The sequence below is a fragment of the Cloeon dipterum genome, chromosome 1 (assembly GCF_949628265.1).
Source record: "Cloeon dipterum chromosome 1, ieCloDipt1.1, whole genome shotgun sequence".
In the NCBI taxonomy this organism is placed as follows: domain Eukaryota; kingdom Metazoa; phylum Arthropoda; class Insecta; order Ephemeroptera; family Baetidae; genus Cloeon; species Cloeon dipterum.
Genome location: NC_088786.1, coordinates 2,748,986 through 2,776,137, shown reverse-complemented (window position 1 = coordinate 2,776,137; position 27,152 = coordinate 2,748,986). Strand labels below are relative to the sequence as shown.

Genomic DNA, 27,152 nt, shown 5'->3' with positions numbered 1-27,152 from the left:
AGAATCCCTATAAATGACACGCTCTGATCTGTACTTGGTATTATTTTTTTTTCATTTTTATTCGACATTTTATCTCGTGTGTTATGTACAAAAGATTTATTTTTACAGAAATATCTCATATAAAAAGCCTTTCAGTACCCACTCATTGCAAAAAAGCAAAATTTCTTGTAAATGCCATCGAAATTGAAACCCGATCGAATGGCGATAGAAAAAAACACATGACACACCAAAAGAACACAATTATTAACTCTTATAAATTAGTTTGGGAATTTCGAAAGGCTTGGACGCACAAATCCATTCACATGATTGAATTTGACTGTGTATGCAAGCCTTTGCAGAAAGTGGATTTCGCATACACGAATATGAAAATATTCCTGAATCATCACACACCACTCGCGTTAGTTAGTTTTTATTTTTTTTCTATAAAATACATGAAAAGCAAACAAATCATTTGAGCAACGATTAGTGACTGGTTTATGAGCTTGCAGAGGTGGAAATTCATTGGAGAAATAAAGGGAAATGGCACCCTGAGAATAAATAATCATCGTATTCAATTTTGCAAAAGCACTTCACATCTTTATACAATTTGCTTTTTTAAAGCATCTCTATATTTCCCGTTACTTTATAGGCGTACTATCACATACTTTACGATATGAATATATTTCATATTAATTCTCTGCTTTGAAGAAAAACAAAAATCTGGTTGGGTTTGAAAAGAAATTCATCATATTTACACAGCGCGCGAAATCATTTATAAATAACTCTGACATTGAACACAAAATGATGTATTTGAATTTTTGAAGATCGATTTCTGGCACGTGTTCAACAGCTAACATGACGAGATTTCATCTCCTAATTAAATAATTGATAGATGTGTACTTTGCGGATCATTACTTAAAAAAAATGTGGTTGACAGAGAGTGAGCGTATAGTTGATTCAAAGATTGGTTTCTGCTTTGTGGGAGCACATCTGGACTCGGTGGGTTGGTACACAAACTCAGACGATTTATAAATCTATTTTTTCACTTAACCTTTTGGTGCGTCAAATCCGGTTGCATTTAACTACAAACTAAGCATTTAAAGTCATAGCACCGCAGCATTCAAGTTAAGTTTTAGCACAATCATTGCGAAGCCTGGCATAAATAAACCACAGCCCAAATTTTCAACGATTCGGACATTCTACTAGAAACGTTTCCAACAACTCGATCTTTTCAACTCCGCACGCACTGGCTTCAAAGTCGTGTTTAAAATATTTTTGAAATACGTATTACCCGAAAATCGGAATGAATCTTAATGTTTTGAGCAAGTGTCGGTTTGTTGAAACTCACAATTGAGGCCCAGTCACTGTCAGTTCGCCATCAAGTCTGCAATAGCACTTTCTGTTGGGCTTTTCGGGCTCTTTTTTGGAGTCGCAATCACTTGGGTGGGGTGGGTGTGCGCCGTCTGTCTAGTCTTCATCCCTCTGTTTCCGTTCAGCTGCCCTCGGGGGAACAGGTTCACCCTCGCGATGCCGTGGTGCGCCGTCTTTTTGCTCACCTCTCTCGTTTGCCGCAACAAAGACCTGTAACATATCAAATTTTCAGGTGGAATATTTGAAATTTTCAATTTGATTGCGCTTACCTATCATTACAAAGAGCCTGTATGAGGGGCAGGTCTAAGTTTTTGCTCTTTTCGCGCAGTTTCCTGATGTCCAGCTTGCTTTTAGACACTTCTAGTTTGGAGCTTGGCGGAGGACCTGACGTTCCAGCATTCATCACTGCTGGCGACGAGTTGGAGGTGTGAGGAGGAGGTGCTGGCGGCGAAATGGAATGAACACTAGAAGCTCTTGGCATGCTCAATGACAGTTTGGGGTACACTGTCGGCGCTGCGTGCATTGTTGATGGTGGCGACGCCTGCAAAAATTATAATTTATAACATTAAGTAAAGGAAAAACATCAAATTTGAGTTGAATGATTGATAGATTTTCCTAAAATTACAGAGCTTTTGTGTCATATTTAGGGCTGTGAAATTTAGACGATCAACTAGTTTTTCTGAGCTTCCAAACGTTGCGGGATCATCCAAATAAGCACAAATCAAGCATTTTGAACCAAACCTAAAATCGTCTAAACGAGTCTAAAGCATTTAAAAAAGTCTAAAACCGACTAAATTGACTCAAAATCTGTGGATAAGTGCAGGATTTTGCTTCGCTAGTAGACATTTTCGCCTCAGTTTTAATTTTTCATGCAAAAGAGAATAAAAATTATGATTTCTTTGTGGGTTGGGTGGGTTTCAATGTAGACATCCCTTCAACCGTCCCCCTAACCACCCATAATGTATGGTTGGAACTAATCAGGGGGGATAAGCTATATCATTTTATAGGCTTCAATTTAGTACTTCTCATGGTCGTTGAACCTATGAAACGACACCAAATTCAAGTATTTAATTTTTCGTGTTTTTACACTCCGGGCCACGTCAGGGTCAGACCCTAAAGGTTTTACTATAGACCTAAATTGGTTCAATTTGGTTGTGCTTGAGAAAAGTGGGCACGGAAATTTTGATTTAATCAACGTTTTGAACATTTTCTAATTAAGGCTTTCGATCCGGTTTTTAATTAAACTTCAAAAAAAGATTGCGACGATTTCCACCAAGAAACTTGGTGTACTTGGTGTACCCTGAATCTAAAACCCTGAGAAATATCAAATTTTGTGCAAAACGAACGTGCAAAAAGTGACCTTTTTTGAAAAAAAATCGGAAAGTATGTTGGAGGGTGAAACATACCGTAGTTTGGTGAGATGACGGGAACCTGGGAATTCTGGGCGGGACCACCACCCTGGGTGCCATCGAGGAGGGTCTCGGGGGCGGCCGCGGTGGCACCTGAGGGGACAACAGGTTGTCGTCGGAGGCTGCCCTGGAAGGCGGTAGGGGGTTGTCCAAGTTTGTCCGGCTGAGGCTGTGCGTGGACAGGCAGCGGAGGGCCGCCAGGTTGCTCTGGCCGTACTGGAAGGAGGGGAGACGGACCGTGGCGCCGAGCGCCTGCACGTTGGGCGCGCTGCGGTACATATGGCTGCTCTTGGAGCTGCAGTACGGGGGCGGGGGTAGGATGCGCGTGAGCATCTTGTGGTCGGCGTACTCCTGCCTGCTGATGGCCGGGTCGCGCACCGGGAAAATTACGTAGTCGAGGTCGGAGCACAGTTGCTGCTGGAACTGCTCGATCTGGCTTTGGCTGATCTGCCGCGCGTAGACCGTGGTCATGGCGCCGCTCGCCCGCACGTCCAGATAGTTGTTCCTGGTGACGACCAGCTGGGGCGGCTGGGGCGTCGCCGCCGGCTTCTTGTTGACGGCCAGGCTGGGCATCGGGATGGTCACGCTGATGGACGGCCTGGGGACGTCCTCGAGGGGCGGCAGTTGCACGTAGTCGCTGTTGGAGTCGAGCGTTAGGCTGACCGAGGGTGCCCGCGACGGGTACGCCCCTGCGCTGGCCTGCGCCGAGGTCACCGAGTAGTCCAGCGGCTCAGACACGGCTGTCTCGGACAGCGAATTCTGCGCCGTGTGGCTGTAGCCCAGTTCCAACGAGGAGCCGCCCGCGGACACCTCTTTCGCGTGTTTGATGGTCGAGCCGGAGCTGGAGCACTGACTGCTGCCCTCGGCTGCGCCCGGCGTCCCAGGGGACTGGGGCCCGGCCGGCGGAGAGTCCACCTCGTCTTCCAACTCGTCCTCGTCGTCGGTGGGTTCTTCCTGGTCTTGGAGGTGGTCCAAGGCCAGAGACTCCACCGAGCTGATGGCGATGGGCACTGGAGGAGAGTTGATCATTATTTCCCTCTCCAGGTCATCTGAAATCGCATGCATCTAATGTAAGAATCAAACTACTCATGCGCTGCACGACACTACTGCGTACCTTCGCTCTCGTCAAAACTGAGAACCCGGTCGGAGACGATCCCCGAGGTCGTGTTCGAAGAGGCACTGCTGATGACCGACTCCCTCTGCTCGCTCCTGAGCGCTTTGCTGCCCAAAAGCAGCAGGTCGCTGTCGTTGCTGGCCGTTTTTCTGCGCGGCACCAAGCTGCAGTAGCGAAGCCTCCTTCTTTCAGCTGCTGCCAGAAAATCAGTTTCGTTCTTTCGAGAAGAAAAACAAATCGTACCTTCTTCCTGCTCTAGGCGCAGTTGGGCGAGCCTTGGGCCCAGAGACATGACGTACTGGTGCGCGGATCGGCATAAGTGGAGCAGGCAACAGCTCCTCTCAGCACTTCCCGTGTAAAAATACTTCTTGACAGTTTTGCCATTCTGTCCGCCACGCACCTCAAATTTCTTTCTCTGCAAAAATGAGAAAAGTGTTTCCATTTATTTTCTTTCATCTTGACTGCTGATTCTGGGAAAATTAAAATCACTCTGTGAACGTGTTTTTTTATTTGCCACCATGCTGTTTACAATTCTTCTGTTCACGACTTCACGGTTCGTAAATATGAATATAAGTTCAAATAGCGATCTTACCGATAAAACTGACAAGTTGCTAGAGATCCACAGATTAGCAGAATGAACAAAAAAGTATTTCTGAACTATCAAACAATCTTCACACTAGCCCTGCCTATTGGCATCCAACGCTCGTGACGGCTGGACCCTAATGCGTTTTTGATTGCATCTCTGTCGTGCTGAGGGGTAAAAATAATTCAGAAATTTGGTAATTGGCTCCGCGCATTAATAGAAAGGAGCATCCGCGTCTGGCGTTGCTTTGTCTAGAAATACCTGAGCGGTAATGGGCACCCACAAGACTGCATGATTTATGTCCTCCCAGAGATAATTTATCGCAGGATGCGCGTCGGGAATGCACAGTGTGTGCGTCGTACCCCAAAGGTAAGGACAAACAGAAGTTGAATTCGTTTATGGAGGATAATTTATGTAGTGATGCGCGGAGCGGGATAATTTGTCTTGACGTGAGCTGGAAATTCAAAAAATGTCAAGGCTCCAGGCAGCGCACACCATTTCGGCTTCTTAGACGATCGGACATAAATTCTTTCAGCCGTATGAACAATCTGGAATCTACATCTCGCGGGGCCGAGGAATAGATAATTTTTTTTTAACATCCTTTGGGCTCGGCACAAAACACATTTTGCAATCGGCGGCAGGCAGAGACCGATAATTATCATTTCCAGGGCTCCCTGCACTGACCACAAAAATTTTAACTTTCTTCCCGCAGCGTAAAAAGGTTAAAAAGCGCCAGGCAATCGTTTCCATTATTTGCCGCTGCGAGGCGGTTACAAGCAGGAAAAATGGGCAAAAATGTAGAAAATTACATTTCAATCATGCGGATGAGTGGTATTTAATTTTATTGGGCGCCGAGTGCTAGGTGTTGGGCGCAATAAAAAGTCTGCTGTGAGAGAAGAGAGAGGAGCTGGTGGATGGCCCGCGGCCGTGGCGTGATTACGGCAAAAAAACCGAGCTATAACTCCGCCTCGGACATCGGAATGCGCGTGGCCCCAGTAGCGGCTGTGAGAGCCATCGCATACCTCCACGTATCCATCCACGTTATTATATATGCCTCCTGCATAACCGAGCAAAAGGCCAGGTCTCTCTCTCTCTCTCTCTCTCTAATCAGACTCTCGGATCAATTCCATTCACGAAAGAATCGACCGGAGAAATTTTTCTCATTCTTCCTAATTACGCCCAGAAACCGGGAAAAACGCAGCTTTGCCTAAACCTAAAATCGATTTAAGCAGAGCCAAAGGGAAATTGTGGATGGAATGAAAGCGCGTTTCAAGAGAGACGATACAAGCGTTTCTAAAAATATATCAGCTATTTGTCACATTTTCTCTTTACAATGTAGTGCAGCAAAGTATTTTTCAGCTTTCAAAGATAAATTGTGTATCATGCCATCCCATCTGCCAGCAACAAGTCAAACTTAAAGAAGAATACTCACATCAAAGCCAACCCTGGCAATGTGGACCCACGGGAATGACGCTGTGATTTCCTTTTCCGCCCGATCATTTATCTGCTGGCAACAATTAGTTCAAAACATGTGTCAAAAGAGTCGATTTGTCACAGAAACTCACCTCGAATATATCTATGCCCCTCGCACCGACCCCCAGCCAGGCCGAGGGGATGACTTCCCTCTTGACCCTTTGCAGCCGGTGCAGTTGCAGGTTGAGGGATGATTGCGGCGAGCAGGCCTCGTTGATGAAGCGAACCTGCGCCTCGGAGGTCGAGGTGCCGCGTAACGAAAGGTGCATTTCTGAGGCGAGACACACCAGTCGGTCGGCTCCCATGCGTTCCACAGCCTAGAAAACGAGCACCGTGAGAAACCGAACCGAATTTCGGCGCGTTGCAAAGCCCTTACGTGCTTAGGAACAAACTCAGTGGGATTGAAGTAGGCATTTTCTTTGTGTTTCGTGACATCAAAGTCACTGAGGTCAGCCTGCAGAGCGTAGCCCAGCAGCTGCAGCAGCTGTTCCTCGCTAGGACAAACCCGCTCGGGTTGAAGGAGATTTTCGCGAAGTTGAAGGTAGTAGTGAAGACGAGAAATGGGGTCCCTGCAAATAACGACAACATCCGAATTAAAACGCGTCCGTCGTCGTCCGAGCTGGTGCATTGCGAACCTGAGAAGCAACGGGCTTTCAACGTAGAACTGAACCCGTAAGTTTAAAACTAAAGCTGGATTGCCTTCACAGTCTAAACCCTGAAAGAGAGAAAAACGTAAAATTTTAGGGAGACCTGAACGCACGAGCTAAACGGTTTGAGCAGTAATTATAAAGTGGTCCTGATTTCAGTAATTATTACAAAAGAATAATATTTTTAATGCAAAGGAGCGCGTCGGTTTTTATTACGGCGCTGCTGCCGCTGGAGAAGTAAAAAGAGAGATGAAGGTAGGTTTGGTATGAAATGAAAAAAAAATTATGGCGGCTGCTGTGGAGCTGTGGCACAGCTATGAGATTGGCCCGCGGCACAGAGTGCTTAAAAAAATAAGTATCATAGAGAGGAGTTGCACAGTAGCAGCGCGGCGGCCGACACAGCGCCTTAGAGAGGAGCGCGCGCGGTGTAGGTAGCTGGATAGCGGGGGGCTACTTGACTTGATGATGGAGAACAGAGAAAAACGTAAGCTCGCCCAATCGCGTCGCCCTGCCGCGGGCGCTTCAGGGTGCGGCGAAATCGACTCAAAGCGGCCAGAAGGCCGAATCGTTACTTCTCGCCGGTCTCGGGAGCAAAACTGGACTCCGCCGGCCGGGCCGCCGAGGCTCTTTTCGGGACCGAGTGCACTCCGTGCGAGGAATGTACACATAAAAATATGCTAATCGAATCAAGCGCGGTCATATTTTTTTTCTTTTTTTAGAATTGTCCTCCAGTGAAATATTGCTCCACGAAAGAATGTTTAGATTTCTCGAGGGGCCGGCATAAATTAATATTTGTCCGCTCCAGATTTGAGATTAGCCCACGAAAGAACGAAATCCTTGGCTTGGCAGCGCTCGGCCGAGGAATGCAGAACGCTTAAGGGCACGCAACATATATAGTGAGTGTGCGTTGGCTGCTGCCAACTTCGCGGATCCCACTCTGCGCGCGGACACAATCAAAACTCACAAGGGGAACGCACCTATTAATTTGAAAAATGGTATTTTTCTTTACAATAAAAGCTAGATGAAAACTTTCCACGCCTAAATAAATTTACTAACAAAATTCAAAGATCTTGAAAAGTGGTCTTATTGAAAAAACGTGACGAATCGAATGAATGCAAAATGTTTGACAAAATTAGTGCTCTGGGAAAATCCTATGCAGAAATTTCACGGCTTGTGCCAGAGCATTAATTATTTCTAAGTTAGTTCGTCATTAAATCAAGCTTTGTTTTGGCCATTTCAAAATTTTTTGCGTCCAGGTAAGTTTTTATCATCTTTTCAAACAGCTTTTCCGGGAAATTAAGCAGAGGATTTTTTACCAATTGCAAATTTTATCAGCTTTACGAATGATTTTTTACCCTAGCAACTGGATTAATTATTTTCAATTAAAAAAATCAATCTAGATTCTATTAAAGAAACACTTGAAAACTGTATGACGGTATAATAAAAAAATACAACATTTTTTCGTTCGGTTCTCCTTGTCAGCACAAACGGACTGACCGCGCACACTTGTTGCAGCTCTTTTAATTTCATAAGCCCTGGAAAACGATCCTATTAAATATAATGTATTTTTAATTACACCAAATCTTTTATTACTCGCGCGGCCCGATCGTTCTCCGCGTGTGTTTAGACACGCACGCAACTACCCAAATCACCTTTTTTTTTTTAATTTCATGAGTTGGGCTTAGGCGCGAGCGGCTCAATTAATTTCATTAAGGTCCGGTTTATTCGTTCGACGCCCATACGGCGCTGCCGAAACGACATGACTTTGAATGCTGCGCGAATTTGCCAGGAATTTCGTGTATCAAAGCGATAAAACAAAGGGCGCGGACCGGCGAAATGCTACAAAACTCGTTAAGCAGCGAAGGAGAAGAATAAACACACACACACACACACACACGCACGCATTCGCGAAAACGACGACTGCTTTTTCATTCATCCGCAACGCCAAATGACTTCAGGTTTTGCGAATAAATTTCACCTTTCATTTTTATACGTGTGTGCTGCCGTAACGACGGCTTCACGAAATGCTGCTTTATTTCGACATCCGTCTAAAAAACGAGAGGCTTTGTTTCAAATCTGACGGTAGAACAGGATTTGTCAAATAAAAGCCGATTGCCCGACGGACGTGAGGATTGTAATCAAAAGCCGGACAAAAGCAGTGTCACCATACAAAGTAAACTCCGAACGAGCAGGATTTTGCTAAATTTTTCGTAGCCAACTTTGAATCAAATATAATAATATGTATGCGTCTTGTTCAGAGCCGAATTCCAAGGTGCTCGTGGGATTTAACTCTTTCGCAAGGCCAAAAAGGTAAATATTCTCGCGAGAGAGAGAGAGAGAGAGAGAGAGAGAGAGAGAGAGAGAGAGAGAGAGAGAGTTTTGTGTTTACCTGGAATGCGAAGGTTAAATGATATTAAAGAGGCAGACAGACAACCGCTCGGAGAGGCGGCGTCTTCGTATGACGAAAATGAGCATCTCGCATGCGAGTAATCGGAATAATCACCGCGGCGCACGCATCTCTTTAATTAATCTTTATGATTCAATTGCTGGCGAGTTGCCACTCAGTAAAGGCGAGAAACTTCTCTCTCTCTCTCTCTCTCCCTCGGTGTCGGATCGGAATAAAGAATTATTTCATAATTAATAAAAAGCGTGTTAATTAGCAGAAGCCGCAGCAGCTGATTTATGATTTTATAAAACGGGCAAACTCGTTAATCAAAACCAGTTTGCCGCGATTCGCAACCTTTTTTAACAATATATTATGAAGAGCGTCTATGCATTGCCAATTTTTCCCCAACTGGTTGAAATCTGATGCGATTGTGCTGCGCGTCGCCAAGGGCAAGGAGCACGCTGCATTGGAATGCGATACAAACACCGTAGTCATCTTGAACATCATCAAAGCAAGGCAACAACAACACGCTGCCGCCGCTCACTTTTATATATACAAGAGCAGGAATTTCTAGGGGAGTGCCCTTGCGCCATGTTATTTTTGCCGCCAAGTGTTTAATATTTTTATTCGCTCTCGCGGACGCTGCGATTTTTTTTGTGCCCGCCGAGTCGTGTGCCAAAATGACCCCGGAGAACGCGCGTCTGACATGCAAATGAAAAATCTCTCGGACACACCTCGTCATTTGCATACGTTAATAACGCGAAAGAAAAATGAAACACCGGCAAATAATCTGCTCCTCAAACCGTTTTAGCTTATAATTTTAGAAATACTTACGAAATTGGTCGGTGACTTCCACTGCTTTGTGGCGAACTTTGCCAATTTGCTTTCAGGATCTAAGAAGAGCCATTCACCGTCTGCAAAATGAATGAGAGCCATATGTTAGACAATGTAATAGTGAAAATAATGTTCCTTTGTCTTATTTGCTATTTTTGTCTATAACGAGAACGGATTTGTCCAAATATCTTCGTAGGTGGGCCCCAAGCAAAAGGAATTTGTAAAACTAATTAGATAAATCCAGATTTACAAAATAAAAAAATTATTAATTGCTGATCGACTGCTTTCTAATGCTACGAATTTGTGGAATTCACCTTGGCATACCTCAATCTGTTACGGAGAAAAATGGTGAATATAATTTGTGATAGAAAGCAATAAACAAATTCCAGCGCCGATTAAATGGATGCTGTGCGGAGGATCAGCGGGGGCCCTCTGACACATTCCTCGGCTAACAATGATCAAGCCACAAATTCCTTTTTTTATATCAACAACGAAATATGTATTAAAGATTTAACGGAGCGAGGCAGGAATGCCTTGCACGCAATCAGCACAATGGAAACTCAAAACTCTGTCAGTTCAAAGAAACGTCTATTGATCTGACGCAGCTGGAGAATCAAAAGAAAGAAAATTCCTGCTTCCCCGAGCAAATTGGAGCAAATTCCCTCGAAGCACCTTGCCGTTAGAAAAGACAATCCGTATAATATGTAATTTGTTGTTGTACGTGGCGCAAGCTGGAATTTTTCCATTAGCTTGAAATTCGTGATGGCATTTGGGCGTCTGGCCGTGGCCGCGCTGTGGAAATGACAAATGAGGTCCTTACCTTGCATAACTGCGAGTCCGAGGAGTTCAGAGGCGAGCATGCCCATCCCAGCCAGATGTCTGCGTGCCTGGGACAGCAGATCTTTGACTCGCGACTTGGCCTGCAACACACGAGCGAAAAACACGTATAAAAAATTTGCAGCGAGCGCAGGAATCAATCATTCGGTTCCGTTCGCCCACAGGGGGGAACACCGAAAGCAAACAACAACTCGCATCACGCGGGTCAGGCAACAATGCGGCTGACAGGGCACACACGCAGACCCTGTCAGCTAGCGTCAGGTATGAAAGGTCAAAATTTTCAAAAAAAAAACAGGTTTGCCTATATTGTTGATGAAATCTAGACAGATCTATTCTCCATTTGTATGGGCCTTTGTATGGAGATTTGCAGAACACGTGCAGAAATCTCTTCGAGAATTCGCAATAAAAAATTTTATGCGCCCAGCTACCGAATTTCAATCGTGAAGATATATAGAGTTGTTGTACTCTGCAGAGAGAGAGAGAGGAAAGACATTATCCTTTATTATTACTGCAAGAGTCGAGTGTAGCGATTATTTCTCTGCTGGCTCGCCTCTGCACGTATATAAAAATCTTATACACACATGTGTAGCGGTGAATAGTTTTCGCGTGAATCATCGCCTTTTTATTCCTCGGTCTGAGGCGAGATAAAAAACGAGCAGGTAAACACGCTGGTGCGCTGGTATCAGTTTTAAAATGTGCGTGCACTCGTACGCAAACATCCAGCTCACTCTCGCCTATAGCTATTTCACTGCCTGCCATTTATATATAGAACATAGAACTCGATTCACGCAGGATCAGATTTTTTATTTTTGCACAACGGCACCCGTGCAGAGACGGAAAAGGACTGGCTGCTGCTGATGGCCTTGAATTTGCAGATGTTTTTGCTTTGTGCGGAGACGCGTGCTCGCCAGAGCTGACTTCGCATTTAAAATATACATCATTGTTTTGAAGAACTCAAAATTCCAGTCTGTTATTTGTTTGAGAAGCAGTGAAATTTCATGTTTGGCAATGCGAATGTGAGTCGTTTATGTGGCGGTTTTAGGTCTGAGCCTAGCAAAAAATGCCGGCGACCAATCAGCGAAGAGACCGCCATTCTCTGATCGAGACAGCAGCGCCATAGTGACAGCCAGATAAACTGGCAACTAGACTTGTCGGTTGAATCGCTGAGGCGATGCTGTCTCGATCTAGCCAAATAGAGAACCACTCCCTTCTCTGATTGGTTGCCAGCGTTTTTAACCACTATGAAGTAACGGTTTGTCGAATTTTGATCAGCTGCTTAACCTCATTCGAGCCTCAGGGTTCGATTAGCACTGTCAAAACTACTTTAATAAACCAAAGAAAACAAAAGAAATTGGAATTTAAAAAAAAAATATTGACACTTGGCACAGTCTGTTGCACTGTCAAAGGAAATCTTTTCGTCTGGACAAATTAAAAATAAACACTAGCTTTACTCCGAATAGAAATTATAGCATGATATTCCAAGAATAGTGCACAAAAATCGATGTTTTGAATTTTAAACAAGAAAATTGGGCAAGAAAGCCAAAAGTCCGCTGGTATTCGCAGAAAAGCATTTGAATACGACAACATTGCATCGAGTCTCTCTTCTCACATGGACGAGAAATGCGCGCAAAAAGGGCAAGCCTCATTGACATTCAGCCGGGACAAAAGAAATTGGTGCTAATTTGTATTCTGGGCACAGAAATTTCGCCAACTGCGTGTGTTTTTGTCTATCGAGTGGACAGCGCGCGCTGCTGCACCGCGTTTTTGTTTACGGGCGTCGCGAAGGCTCTTGGCACCGGCCGCTGGAATTATAAATAATATTATCGAATGTGCATGTGAAGGTATGAGCTATTGAACTCATTATCGGCCACCAATGGGGATGGGCTGCGCACAAAAATTACGAAATTCGTGTCGCGGATCAAAAATTATTTCCAACTGTACATTTCATTTCGACTCGGCCAAAAAAATCGATGCGCAATCGAGACGAAATTCCAACAGGATACGTGTGTGTCGACTTTCTCTAGAGCAAGCAGAACAGATAGGAGACAAATTTGTAGAAATAAGTTAAATGTGCGGCATTGCAACAGCAGGAGATAATCGGTTCAGAAACCTAGATTTCTGCCTTGTGCGTTTATAAAAAAAGAATAATAAATTGATATCGAAGGAATTCCGCCAGTCATCTTTGTAAGGCCGAGGAAATTCCTCGCCGTTGCAGCAACGGTCGCGGCGCGCGCGTGAGTGTTTGTTACGAAACGCGAATCTCTCTCCATTATTGGCGCTGCAGAGTAGCGCAGTCTTGGTTGGTGTCTTTGACCATAACATCATTCATACGAGAGAGAGAGAGAGAGAGAGAGAGAGAGAGAGAGAGAGAGAGAGAGAGAGAGAGAGAGAGAGAGAGAGAGAGAGAGAGAGAGAGAGAGAGAGAGAGAGAATCGAAATGCAACTAACTTTCCTTACCCGCAGCGATAAAATAATAACGCCGTGTTGTGCTCTGCTCGCTTTTATTTCGCTACTTTGGCGTGATTCATGCGAGAAATATTTTAATTCCTTTATTGCGCCTCTCGACATACAATATAATACAAGTGTGTGGATATAACAATTTTTATTGTACTGTACGTCTGTGTGCGGATCCGCTACTGAAGCAGAGACCACCCGAAGCAGGAAACCAATAAAAATAGTTGCTGTTGACGAAAAGTCGAGAATAATTGTCGGCTCGACGGCGCAGAATTGAAATTATAATGAATGGAAATCGGCGAATCTGACGTGTTTATCATGCGATTTGCATATAGGGCTAATTTGGTTTGGTTTATTGCTGCCGCGCGGCTGCAATAATGATTTAGTAATTTGGGCCGTCGACCATTTGCATACAAAGAGAAAAGGATCATCGCGAAGAAGCCGGCCAGATGGGCAGGCCCGCGCGCGAGGAACGACCTTCATCTTTTTGTAAACTCGCCTGCTGATGCCAAGCAACGGATATTTTCCTCAATTATTGCTCTGCGGGTTCACGGAACGTCTCGTTTTCCTTGTGACGTTAATTGTAATTTCTTTTCTCGTGTCATTATTTCATCAGGACGACCTGAATGCACATGAATAGCAAATAATGACGACCCCATTTAAACCAATAAATAAATATTTGGCAATTTCCGGATGGGATGAACTAAAAATGCATTTAAATTTCGTCTAAAAGTTGAAATATTTGCAGCGGTAACCTTTTCTAGATATAGTGTGCCAAGCTTTTTCTTTCACAAATGATGCTGGGAGCATCACAGCACACCAAATCCCGTCGGGAGAGGTAAAACGGAATTCACTCATGGGGGAGGGAAAAATACATCCCCTGAGAGTTTTTCTTGTGTACAAATTGGCTCACTGAACCCAAAGAAGCATTAATCTTTGTGAATCGAACGATGGAATCTAGGCTCACTCGCAATGAAAATATAAATTCCGTTTAGTCATAGAAATATATTGCTTCAGGGAATATTCCATTTAACGCTCGATCGAAAATATTTTTTCAATACTTTATTTTTAACATAAATTTAGTTTAGTTTCATAATTTATTTGCAATCATAAAACGGTACAGAAAATGAAGCGCATTCACAAATTCGAAAAATAAATTAAATTTACAATAGAAAAAATAAATTTTTAAATTAACAATTAAGACTATTCGATAGCAACAAGAGCCGCATCGCATAAGCATTGATTTCTAATTGTAAAATAAAAATCAGATAGTGTCTCACCTCGACGATGAAGTAGAGGGGTTGTCCAGTAAGGAGGTTGACTGCTGCGTAGCGCAGCGCTGGAGTGGACAGGGGTGCACTGCAGGTCTCCACAGGCACCCCTGTCCGATTGGCAGGTGCAAAGGTGCCAGCAGCGCTGCTCGCGCGCCGCATCCTTCCGCCACAACTACATCATCCACGGTGCCTGCTCACCAACCTGTGAAATACCACAAGAATGTTGGTTAGTCACTCGCGTTGTCGTATTTGCTGCGTGGAAAGTGCTGATGAGAGCAAGCTTTTCTTCCTTATCAAAAATCACCTCTCTCGCGCGAGCGCGCGCGCGCGCGCGATAACAATGGCACTTCATCCGCATTCCCCGAAAAGTTTCGAATCAGAGTGAATAAATTTCTGCAGTGAGAGAGCGAATTAATCGCGCGCATTGCATATAATTTCTCAGAAGTGGATTTACGATGGTAATATACGCGCAGCGTCGGCCAGCCGGTGCTTTTACAATCTGCCAGAGACATCGTGCAAACGGCATTATGGCCGCCGATCCTCCGCATGCAAATATCAAATTATAATCTTTCAACCGCCACTTGAACAATCCATCATCATTAAATTTACCCGCAACACACACACATCCGTCCGATTATTCGCAGGATAAATTTCATTACTTCGAACGGGGAGACGAGCTGCATTATTATATATTTTTCCGCAGAGTATATGCGCGCACGGATATAAATTTAATGACGCGTATAGCGTGTATATAATAAGACAAACACCAACATAATAATGATAGCATATACTCTTGGAATTCCTCCTCCACGTTTACAGTGCTATTTTTGAACCTGCTGAGGTGGATACATTCTTCAAATAGGTTGCTTTGTGCCATCTCTCTAATGGTGTAGCAGAAAGATAGATTAGCCGTGGTTAAAAGTTTACTTGAAAAGAATCTGGATGGTTGGTTCAAAAGAATTTCGGTGACAAAGAAATGTCAGCTGCGGCTGGTGACAAAGCGGAAAATATTATATTGTTAAGCCCGCTTCAAGGGTACTAAAACGAATTCATCAATAAAAGTACAAACTGCCGCGAGACGATTTTTGACTCCTGCTGTTGTTTTCGTTAACACAGCACTATTCACTCGGACACATAATGTGCTATCTTATCTGTGGGCGAAGAGGCTCGAAAAATACATAAGTGCATTCCTTAGCGTTCATTGTGCGTGGAGGAAAAAATACATACCTGCGTGCATTTGTGTGTCACGGAAAATTGAAATTATCGACGCCTTTTTTGCTCCCGGTAGATAAAACTCGTGCTTGAAATTAATCGAAATTAACGATTTTTTTTGTGTGCGTCGTGGTGTTATTTTTCACGCCTGATTAAAATTGATTCGTAAATTTCCGTACGCGCCCAGGTCAAGCAGCAGGTTCCCACCAAGAAATTGGACAAGTTTTGACGAGTCAGACGGGACGGACCGGTGTGGACCAGTTTTGGACGGTCCAAATCCGGTGCTTAAACTCGTCCTCTTTGTCCTGTCCAATAATTGATGAGTCGAGTCAAGACCAGTTAAGGACATTTGAAAATAATAATGGTTTGATTTAATTTTTTTTTGAATTTGAGAGCGGCAAAATGGTCCTTTTGCGAAGTAGCTATAATTTCCACCATTGAAACGGTTAATTTCCTTTTATTTAAAAGTGGTTTCAAACCCATCCAAGGACGAGTCGAGTCAAGTCAAGTCCAGTATAGGACATTACGACTGTGTCCGATTAGAGACGAGTCAAGTCGAGACCGATTTCGGACATTTGAAAATAATCATGGTTAAAATTAAATTATTTTGAATTTGAGGGCGTCAAAATGGTCCTTGTGATAAGAAGCTATAATTTCTACCATCAAAACGGTGAATTTCCTTTTATTTAAAAGTGGTTTCAAACCCATCCAAGGACGAGTCGAGTCAAGTCAAGTCCAGCTTAGGACATGTCGACTGTGTCCGCTCAAAGACGAGTCAAGTCGAGACTAGTTTCGGACATTTCAAAAATTTTGAAGTTTAGGATTTAAAATTTTGAAATCTAAGAGTAAGATATTGGTCCTTTTAAGTTCAAAAACTAAGTTTGTCAATAAAAAAAGGAGATTTCCCATGATTTCAAAGTGGTTCATAATTGGTGCAAGGAAAGGTCGAGTCGAGTCGAGTCCAGATTTTGACATCTTGAATTTAGCAACTCTAGAACGTGATAAGTGAAGAAATTTTTGGACAAAATAGTGTGATTTTATGATTGCATCTCTAACTATGAAATAAAGTGCAGAAAAAGCACCAAAATTACGCTTCGGACGCGATCTCAGGTTGGGGTACCCTGAGAAAGGTTGTCAGGGTATTGCCCATGGAAGCCGAGCCAAGGACCTATCTGATGAGGGGTCATGGTCGAGGATAGCACGAGCGGTGAAAATTTGCGGGGGAAAAAACATCGTCGAACGCGATTTACTCGAGGAGCTCCTGCGAAGTCCTTACGGGTCCGTCGGGCCCAAAACTCTCGTCACCCAAGATAATTTTCGAAGGTGCACAACCTGCGCCGGGATTCATCCGCGGTTAGAAAAAAGCAGGCACGCGCGCCGAATTATAAATTTTAAGTAGCGTAAATTTCGTAAATTTCAGCCATTTTGTAATAGATTTAATCGATTTAATGAGATCGGAAATAGGATAGCTGCATGCAGCTGCATTATTTCCTCATCTTCGGAAATCCCGCCACCTCGCCAGAATAGTCGAAGCCGTGATTCAAACTTTGAAACTTTTGAAAAAACACGCGCATTATAGCACTAGCTGCAGCGAGCCAATGAGCGCGGTCCGGTGTCACTTCACTTGCGTGCTGCTGCTGCGCTGTAGACGAGAGTTAGTCATAGTCATTATCACTAGTCAGCCGAGCCGACCGGAGCATGCGGAGACGCCGGCAAACCGCGCGAGTGCTAAAGAAAAGCCGTTGGATGTCGGCTCGTCAAATTTTACCCATTTTCGGCCGAATTTTCGCCCTCGAGTCGGCCAGCAAGAAGCCAAGGATGCAGGACAAGCTGTTTTATCCGCAAATAACCCCAGGTAAGGACTTGCTATTTGTTTATTTTGTTCTCGCCGCTCATGGTTCAAAGTTCAAAATGTCTGTTTCGCCGATTTGTTTGTTATTAATTAATTATTTGTCCCATTTTTCTTACAGACCCGTGCCCGCGGCTTGCGTGACAACAATGCAACTCGTGTTATGCTGCTTAGCGGATGATACTAACGCCCTGAAACTTGCGACCCCTGGCCCTGGCATTGTGATATTTTCTGGTAAGATTTTGATATTTTTTCCTGTTTAGATACATACGCATACATGAACTTCATCGTGTAAGACAAATGAATGCATGACTTTCAAACGTAATTTTCTACATGCATGAATTAGGTTTATGTATGACGTATCTATTTTAATGTATGTAAATAATGCACAATATTTCGGCATTTATGTAATATTATCCGTTACGTGTGGGTATGACGTATCATACATACATACTTGCATGCATGTTCACTTGCACTTACATAGTAATGTATGTATGATATGATACATATATATGATTATGCATTCATTTTTCATTTTGAAGAGTATGTATGTATCGGTATGTATGCATATTATTTATTTGAGTACCACAATAGCGTGCATTAATTATTATTATTACATACAGATGCTATGTATTTTGTTTTATGATTTATTAACATGGTTTATTTTGAAATAAGTATGTATCTTAAGATACTTCTTGTTTTGATTTCTTGCTTCTTGTATAGTATCCAATAACTACTAAAATAATAACACAATTAACCACAACATACAATGCACATACATAATTCACCAAGTATTTAATGTTAATTGCTCTTCTAATTATTAACATAATTTTTAATTGATGCCAGAACGAACATGCGCTGTATCTATAATTTTTTTCTTCACGATTTACCAAGGAAAAACCGCATTACATGCATGTATGCGAATGTAAAGGATATGCATGCAGTAAATTCAATTGTTTTGGCTTGTGACATTATGTACATTATGCTGTACAATAATGCATTAGGCTTAAATAATATAAAAAAATTAATTCTTGTTGTGTTGCTCAAATTTTCATGCATCATTTTAGCCTAGTGCACGATTATGTAATGTCAAAGCCGACAATCGAATTTACGGCACGCAATATTTTACATTCGTACACAAATACCATGCAATGTAATTTTTCCCTTATAAATTTCACAGATTACATCATACAGCACATGTTTATTTTGGTGTCAATTCTGCTAATTGTGAATATTTAGCTAATTCTGCTAATGCGTAATATATACATATTACACACTTTGCACTTTCAAGCCTGTCCGTAATTTAAGAAATCAAAACATGCACACTTATTAAAAAATAAATCATAAATCTTAACTATTCAAATATGCATATAATGCATAGTATGGTGTCCGCAAGGTAGCGAGACACTTTGTTTGTGGCGGCTACTTTTAAAATAATTCGTAATTGGCCCACATGATGTATAAAATTTTTGTATCTACCAATGCTCTTCCCTGACATAAGGAAATACTCAAACGATTAATTTTAAAAGTTTTGCCGCCTTAATATAGTGGGAGAAAGCGATAAAATTTTGGATTTTATGTAGTGAGATGCTAGAATTACAGAAGTAACGCTCAATTTGCATGTTTTGCTGCTGGAAATTGATAAATTATTGTCTTTATTGATAGGTAAACTCTACTTCATGAGTAAATATGATCTCTAAGATAAAGCATTTCAATATTTTTTTTTAATTACAAATAAAATGGGAAAAATAGTACTATCAAGTCTTGTGAGACAGTTCTTTTAGGCGTCACTCCCTCTCCATCTAAGTGGAAAAGTCATGAATTTTGAATTTTGCGACATTTAATCGGTGTACAAAAGAAACTTCTTTGATAATAAATGATATGAAGAACATTGCCACTCTCTATATATAGTAAAAAATCATTTTACACGCCCACTTTTGTTATACATTAATGAAGTGTCTCCTTACCGCGTGGTCACCATGTGTAATAAATTCAATTTGTGTTTATTCAGGTCTGAAGGAGGTGACATGCAAGGAGTCCAACCCGCCAAACCCTCGCTCCCTAACCTGAGCCACCTCCGACCCCCGTCAAAGCTGCTTGCCAGGTGGCCGCGCCGACAGCAGTCTAAGGTCGTGTTCGCTCTTATGTAAAAGGTTCTCAAAGAAAAATTTCCTCCTGTTGTCAATATTATGTGTAAACGTTTTTATGAATTATTAAACTTAGCACCTTGTACCTAAAACTTAAATTGATTTTCTCTCAAGCTAACCTCATTTTTAGTGTAGGTTTTAGGCCACATTTTCTGCAGGGAACTAAAACTTAGCGCGAAAAGGACATCTTGGACTAGTTTCTGAACAAGATTGAGACGAGACAAGAAAAACGTCCATGAGCCATCTTTTTCCTGTCTCGTCTCAAACTTTTCCTGACTTGTAAAATAACGTCCTCCGTACGTCTTTTTTCCGTCTATTTCGGTCAAGCTGAAAATGAGCCCAATCGTGGGTCATTACTAGTCCCTATGGGCCACTAAAGGCATTTAGAAGGCCCAAAGAGGCTGTGGGGCCCAGCTGGGACGCGGGGGTCGAGCCGGGCCGCGTGGGCCGGGGTGTTCCGAAATGGTCCCAAACTGGTCGGACTCGACTCGTCTCAAATTTGACTCGTCCATCACATACGACTCAGGGACGTACCAGGGTACGGTCAAAATCCTTCAGATGGTACGTCTCCAGGACCTTTGGACGAGACAGGTTTTGAACGGCCCAGGGACGTCTCATTTCTTGGTGGGTTATATTCTCGGCAGAAATTTGACACCAGCCTCTCGCCCTGAAAGTAAATAAAAGAAGCGCTCATCCCGACCAAATCAGAGGCGTTGTTTTGTTATTCTGTCAGCGCGATATTCCCACAAAACAACACAACATTTTTACCGCACACCAAAAATTTCCATGGGAGTGGATCTCATTTATATTGGTCTACGCGACCACAGCTAAAAATATCAAATTTCTATTCTGCATTTCCAACTCTTCCATCTAATTTATCTGGAGGATCTCGTTTCACTCGAGGAAAATATATAAAAATTGGTCTTGTTAACGTGTCAATTGGCTTCCTCAAACGCGAAACCGCCCATAGAACACTTTTGCTCATTATCTTTATTTTCCAAAACATAATTTAATGGCCATCAGCGGCGTAGAAATGGAAATCTGCGGCCAATTATCGATACAGTGTGTATGCTAAACGCCAGCGACCGAGTGTGCACTTGTGCGTGTCCTACCACACAAAGCAAAAAACCAAATCACACAGGGCGAGTTAATTTATTTTTTTGCGCAAAAACTGCTTGATTTTATTAAACCGAATTATAGCGAGAAGTAAGTGGCAAACGCTTGATAAGTGCGTGCTGATCGTGCATGATGAAAATCCAGATCTCACATCCTCATTCCACTGGCGGCACGCATAACTATAGGTATAAATTAGTTTCTTTTTTATTGCGCTCTCGACGCCGCGCCAGGCTCAAATGGAACATTTCCTAGTGTCTGGAAACGAGTCATACGAGAACGTATACATATTGCCATAAACCTCTTTGTCAGAGATCGTCTCGCTCCCCCACCTTTCTGCTCCACCTGACGCCGCGGCGAGCATGCATGCATAATTACGCGCGTGTGAGAATAGTTGTGCGCGGGCACGAGCCCTTGGGTGCTTCAGAAAGCAATCCTCTCACAATATTTACACAATTTTCCATTCAATTTTTACAATCCTTGAACCAGAATGTGCGCCAAGAGCGCAGAAGCTGCATGGGAAATGTTCTCACGATTTTTCACCGGCCTTGGCGCAATCCGCAGAAATGCATCATTGTTTTTATTAGCGGCAGTATAGGTCCGACTGAACACATCTGTGCTCAAGTTCAAAACCTTAACATGGTATGCATGGTGTCAATCATTTCCGTTAGTCGTTTGTCACTGTGGATATTAACAATAAAAGGTTAAAAACAATAAAAGAAGTCCCCGTTTGTTTAATTGTGCTCAGATTGGGCGTAAGATCCAGACAACAGCGACAAGGCAGGTGCAGGTTTGTCACTTCCGCTGGCTGCTGTCTCGATCTTAGGTCAAAAGTCAAACCGCGTTCTTGCGAGACTTTTTGCTAGATTCAGACAAAAAACCAATTGCGATCTTATATAATTCGAGCCTCGGAAATCGTTTTTGGCACTGTCAAAAATGCTACAGAATGACTCGGGCGCTGAAATTCCTGCTCTTTGTGGATCTGTTTGGCGAAATATATGTGATTGCGCTCGGGGGCAAAACGGCAGCGCGCTCAAGGATTTTGGCATCTCTCTCGGCAGCAATAAATAAGCCCGCGCGCTGCTGCAGAGAGCACTCGATCTTTTCTTTTGCACGAGAAAAACAGCCGCGCTAAAAGGTAGCAAATGTAGCAGTACCGCTGGAATGCAAGGTTTCTCGAGCAATCCGCGGGCACCCGGTTTCTTTTCTCGATATATTTGGCGCTTACGAATTTGCAGCTCGCGAAGGAGCTCAAGTTTCTCCGCATGAGCATCTCGCTGTTGGCGCCAATTGCTTTTGGGAGTAAAAAACAAGCCAAGGATGCGGCAGCGGAGGAATTCGTTCTCTCTTGTGTTGTTGAACAGGAGGATGTGTGTAAGTGGTCTTCCCCGGGCCCAAGGGCTCGCGCATACCATTCGGCAGGTAGCCCTGAATTATGCCTCGCCAACCTCTAATTAGTATCAGTTGAAAACATGCTGGCCAAAATGACCTTCCGGGGGTCAGCTGACTTCTCGGAGTCGTATTAAACTCATTCCACGATTATTCTCATTAATTGAAACTTGAAATGGAGGAAGCTTGACACGAATTTCCAAGTACGACCAGCGCATGTTAGGGTGCAATGACTCTTGGTGAAAAGTCTGGCTAGACACCGGGCCGGCGCATAATTTATTCCGATTTGGGTGGATCAGGTCCGTCCGTCCGTCCGAGAGAGCCAGTCACCTGGGCTACGAGTTGAGTGCTCCTTCACCTGCTCTCTTTGTGTGTGTGTGTGTGTGGAAGACATGCGTGTATGTAAAGGAGCGAACGAGCATCAACCCACACCAACGATCCCCGCGCCTCCCCCCTTTTTGTTTCAAAGAGTTGCTCCTTTGGGATGCAGGAATGCTGTCGACCTTCGCAAGCCAAAGAGTCGATCTGAGAGCAAGCAGCCTCACTCACTCGCGCGCGCAACTCTCCCAAGTAATCGAGTGTGTGTGAGTATAAAAAATCCAGCTAGCGTTTGCCTCACCGCCGCAACCCTTTTTGGGAGGTGCGCGCTAATTGCCCCGGGAGCGAGAGAGAAAGAAATAAAAAACCTCTGCTTTGCGTCGGACTGATTCATGCAATTTTAGAAAGTCAAATGAGAGAAAGAATTTTACGAGCGCTCAGATATTTGAGGTATTTCGGTCTCTTGGAAAGGGACTTTAAATTTATTCACTTACGGCTGTGGTTGCGTCAACTCTTTCCATGTGGCGCCGCGATTTCAGGAATTTCAGTTTCGAAACGCGCGACACTGCGGCTGCATGCGTGGTGGCCGCCCGACAGGCTGGCAATTTCCTGTGTCCTCGGTTTCAAGCGCAACGAAACAAACGGAACGTGCGATAGCAAGCGAATTTGGTATTGAAAAAACAAAACAAAAGCGCCTAGATGTCTTATCAGCGCATTGTTCGCCGACTGCATTTTTGTTTGACGTGCAATACGCGTCAGCGTCCTCATTTCAATTAGTTGGAATCTGGAATTGCGAGAGCTTGAAGTAAATTGATAATTGATACAGGGCTTTAATCTGAATTTTTGGACGCAATAAGCAGTTGATCAATAAAATATTTGTTCTGCAATTTGCAATAAATAAAAAAGGAGCTTTAGCTACATTGAAATTTCAAAATTTTCAAAATTCTGAAATTTACAGTGCTTAGTAGATTTGGATTTCTCTCGTTGAGATCTGTCTATCAGCGCGTATGAAACCTTTTAGGGAAACTCTTTGTTGTGAAATAAAATAAGATTTCAAAACCACCATTTGAAAAGCATGATGACTGTTAACTTTGTAGCCACTTTTCTAAAAAATTTACAGTTCTCGATTTTGGCTTAAACTTAACCTAAAGGGACGAGTCCATGCATTTGACAATAATAATAATAATCTTTATTGACTTTTGGCGAGGCCATATACATCAGATATGTTACATTCTAATAATATGCCCCCCAATTGCAATGCACACACAATAATACAATTAAAAATCAAAGGTTTGTTACATATGCAAAGAATTCATCAGTATCGTAAAATTTCTTTAAGTGAAGAAATTCATTCACAGCAACGACAAACTTATCATATCGCGGCTCAAGGATTTTGCAGAATCAGTTCTCTTTAAATTTCAGATTTTGCCTAATTTCTCGAAAATTTATTTTTTTTCACTTCTCGTTGCGATTTATCCAACGGTGTGTGAATTTCGAGGATAGAATTCCTTAATATGTAAAATAAATCGTCATTTTAAAATTTACGCTCGTCGATTTTCTCAAAAAATTAAACGGCAACTAAGGGAAACTTTTAGCTTTTTCCTAATTTTAGATAACACTTATCAAGTAAAAGCAATAATTTTCTGTAAAGCCTTCAGTGCATTACGTAACTAGAAAAAATGCTTGGTACTCCAACGATGTTGTGTGTAAATAAAATATTTGTGGCTTAAAGTTGGTTAACGGAGATATTTGGTAAATATTGCTGTTATTTCCGATGTTAGGATCGATTACAATCGCTTAACAACAGCTTAAAGGATTTACTATGACAAAAGTTGACACTTTTGCACGCGCGTCTATTTTCGAGCACAAAGGAGTGCTGCCAACGGATGACACACAGCTGTATTAACCAATTTTACGGAATTCCTACTTCCAACCAAAACAAACCTTTTTACTTTCTGTAAAAAGCATTATTGTGGATTCGCAGCCAAGCCCATTCATTCATCTCGCTGTGGCACGCCGGCTGATAAGACGATTTATTTTGAAAGTAAATTTCGCGGCGCGAGATCAAAGTAACGTTTGCTAAGCGTGCTCAAATAGCGTGCACGCCAGCAGTAAAGCAAATAAATTGCTAATTGAGCGCAGGAATTCCGCGGGGATTATTGTTCAAATAATTGTTCGCAGCTGCGATTCGCCGACTGCACCGACGGCGAGAGTGTATATAGCGCAATTGATGTGGCATTGACTGGTCGGTTGTGCGCGCAAATAACAAGCTGAATTAAAGTCACACACACACACACACACATGCCAAGGTTCAGCGTACAAACAAAGGCCGCTTCCTGATCTGCCGCGGACACACCCATTTCGCATTCATTAATGCCCCCGACTCGCTGAATGAATTCGCCACCGACGCAGAACAAAAAAAATGTGAGATTTTCACTCGGTGCCGTGTCGCACAATGCTAGAGCCTCCGAGTGCGTGGATCGGAAGTGGGTTTTCGGGTCATTTCGAATTAAGCTCTCTACGTGACACTTTTCCCTGGATGGGTGATAATCGTAATGTTTTCATTAGCACTGTTCATTTCGATTTCCACTCGCCTCGGAAGCGCTGCTGGATTAATTATGTGCGTACTTCCCGCCGCGAAGGCGAATGTATCAGGAATTTTAAATGACCGGAAACGTTTTGATAAATATGCGAAACAAGTGTGACAAGCCGAAGATTCTCACGATTTCTAAAGAAAAATAAAACTGTTTTGTCAATAATAAGATCAAGAAGTGAGGAAATTTAGTTTTTTAATTCGATGTTTTCAGTGAATAAACAAAACAAAACAAAATTCCAGTTTATTATCTTTATAAAATTAATTTAATTTTAGAACGAAATTCACGATTTAATTATTTAACTGTACTGAATTATAAATTTATCAGTAATATCTAAATGATAAATTCCATAATCCTAAAAAGGACCGACGAAATTTTCAATAAAAATGAGGCAATGTTTATAGCTGCTGTGTGTGTAACAATAATTAATTGTGTCATAGAAATATTAAAACGGTCCCTAACCGAGATCAGCATTGGTTTCAAAATTTGTCGGCAGGTATTTCAAAATCAAATTATTGTAAAGAGTCATTTGAAGTCTCACCTGGATGCGAATTTTAATCCAAACGGGTACTTGCTTCATGGTTGTAGTTATCCATGAGCACTCTGGAAGACGGGCAAATCCAAACTTTTCACACTATCGGCAAAAACACTCACGATTCACAGGCGTAAAGTGTTGCGCGCGTGTTTTCGACGACGAACTCGCGAGAGGCACCTGAGAGTTGAGCGGCTGTCTCACAATTGAAGGAGAAGAAGGAATGTGCCTCTCATCTATACCTGGCAGGTTTAGCCAGCTAGGGATGCCAGATTCGTGCACGCCAGAGCCGATGATAATTCACTAATGACAGTCATGGTCTTGTTCCGGAGGGTGCCGGCCGACGAGTGGCAAGTTGAAAAGTTGAAAAGGGCTGGACGTCTGCAACCCCGAAAAACTCGTGCCGTTCACTGAAGAGTGGCAACCATAAACTAGCCTCTTCGCAGGGCGCAACTTTAATCCGGCCGAGCCGCGTGCTTACCTGGTCTCTTACCTGCCTACTTTCCCCCACTACAAGTCAGGTGTATTGAGAAAAAGCTTTTTCACTATATACCTGTACAAATTTCTCTCTCTCTCTTGCATGCCTTCTCTCCGCATAACTCCCCCTCCCAGGTGTTCCCAATGGAATGCGTGCTTGTGTGTGTATGTGATTTGTAAGTATATATACGACTCTTTTTGTTAAACCTGGTGCCTGGTCACACCACGCAAGGCAGCAGCAGGAGGCGCACCGGGTACACTCCAAAGCGCAGCTATGCAACCTGTGTAGCACTACTTCGTGCGCGCAGCATACTTCTCGGGCGTTTTAATCAACCTGAATTTTAACTAACAAGGGAAACGCACCTGTTAATTCGAAAATTTTGGCGTCCTTCGCTAAAATTTGATGGTTTTTGATAAGAGTAATTTAAAGTCAAAATATTACAAATATTTCAAATTGTCATACTTTCTTGAAAATAGTAATCGGATTTATATAAAACTTGATATATTTTTGAATCTAACGAGACGAGACGAATGATATATGATTTTTTATTTGTGATCGAAAAGTGCTCTGGGAAAAGTTTTAAGTTATCAGTTGTTACAAAATCCAGCTTCCTTTCTGCCATTTCCTGGTAAGGTTGAATCAATTTTTCACACAACTTCTCCTATAAATTTTGCAGAGGGAAATATTTTTCAGCGTATGCAAAGGATTCCTAACTTGTACCTCGATCATTTTTACTAAAAAATCTAATATTTTAGAATAAATTACTAAATTTGAGTCAATGATTTACTAAGAAGTTGTTCAAAAATCAATAAAAAAAGGTAAATACTCTTTGAATAAAAAAATTTGGAGTATTTCCACACCTTATCTGATATTCTCATCAATTTAAACCGTCTTGGTAGCTTTAGAAGAACTTTTTATGATGAGGAAAATTGTTGCAAGATGAACTGTATCAATTTTTAATTGCAAAAATATTATGTTGTGTTCGTTTTAAATTTAATTATATGCTTCAAATAATACAAAATATTTTTCTCTTCCGAGACCTTTAAAATGTTTATAAGAGCAAAAAGATTCTAACGGTTGTTTCATTCTATCAATAACAGTAGAATTGGAGCGGACAAATACAGAAATTCAGCAGATTTCGTTCTGTGTCCTTTTGGAT

The 27,152-nt window shown here is 42.6% G+C and overlaps 1 protein-coding gene and 1 long non-coding RNA gene across 6 annotated transcripts; one reads left to right on the top strand and one right to left on the bottom strand.

Annotated features, from left to right (window-relative positions):
- Window positions 1-29: 29 nt before the first annotated feature.
- Window positions 30-25,741, bottom strand: ex (expanded). Of its 5 annotated transcripts, none has more exons than XM_065475752.1 (13): window positions 25,525-25,741; window positions 14,368-14,563; window positions 10,617-10,716; window positions 9,797-9,876; window positions 6,565-6,644; window positions 6,306-6,498; window positions 6,022-6,246; window positions 5,889-5,963; window positions 4,117-4,288; window positions 3,874-4,068; window positions 2,757-3,769; window positions 1,620-1,891; window positions 30-1,560 (listed from the first exon to the last, which is right to left on the bottom strand). In XM_065475752.1, exons 2-13 carry the CDS (start codon window positions 14,518-14,520, stop codon window positions 1,347-1,349), a joined length of 2,772 nt encoding a protein of 923 aa, XP_065331824.1. In that variant the 5' UTR covers window positions 14,521-14,563; window positions 25,525-25,741; the 3' UTR covers window positions 30-1,346. The 5 variants fall into 5 exon arrangements, with proteins under 5 accessions (XP_065331824.1, XP_065331820.1, XP_065331822.1 ...); XM_065475748.1 differs by having other exon boundaries at window positions 2,757-3,808; window positions 25,525-25,740; XM_065475750.1 differs by having other exon boundaries at window positions 2,757-3,808; window positions 3,874-4,065; window positions 25,525-25,740.
- Window positions 17,266-20,084, top strand: LOC135948419 (uncharacterized). The gene is made up of 3 exons (XR_010575816.1): window positions 17,266-17,428; window positions 17,544-17,656; window positions 19,434-20,084. It is a non-coding gene; the product is annotated as an uncharacterized LOC135948419 (long non-coding RNA).
- Window positions 25,742-27,152: the final 1,411 nt, after the last annotated feature.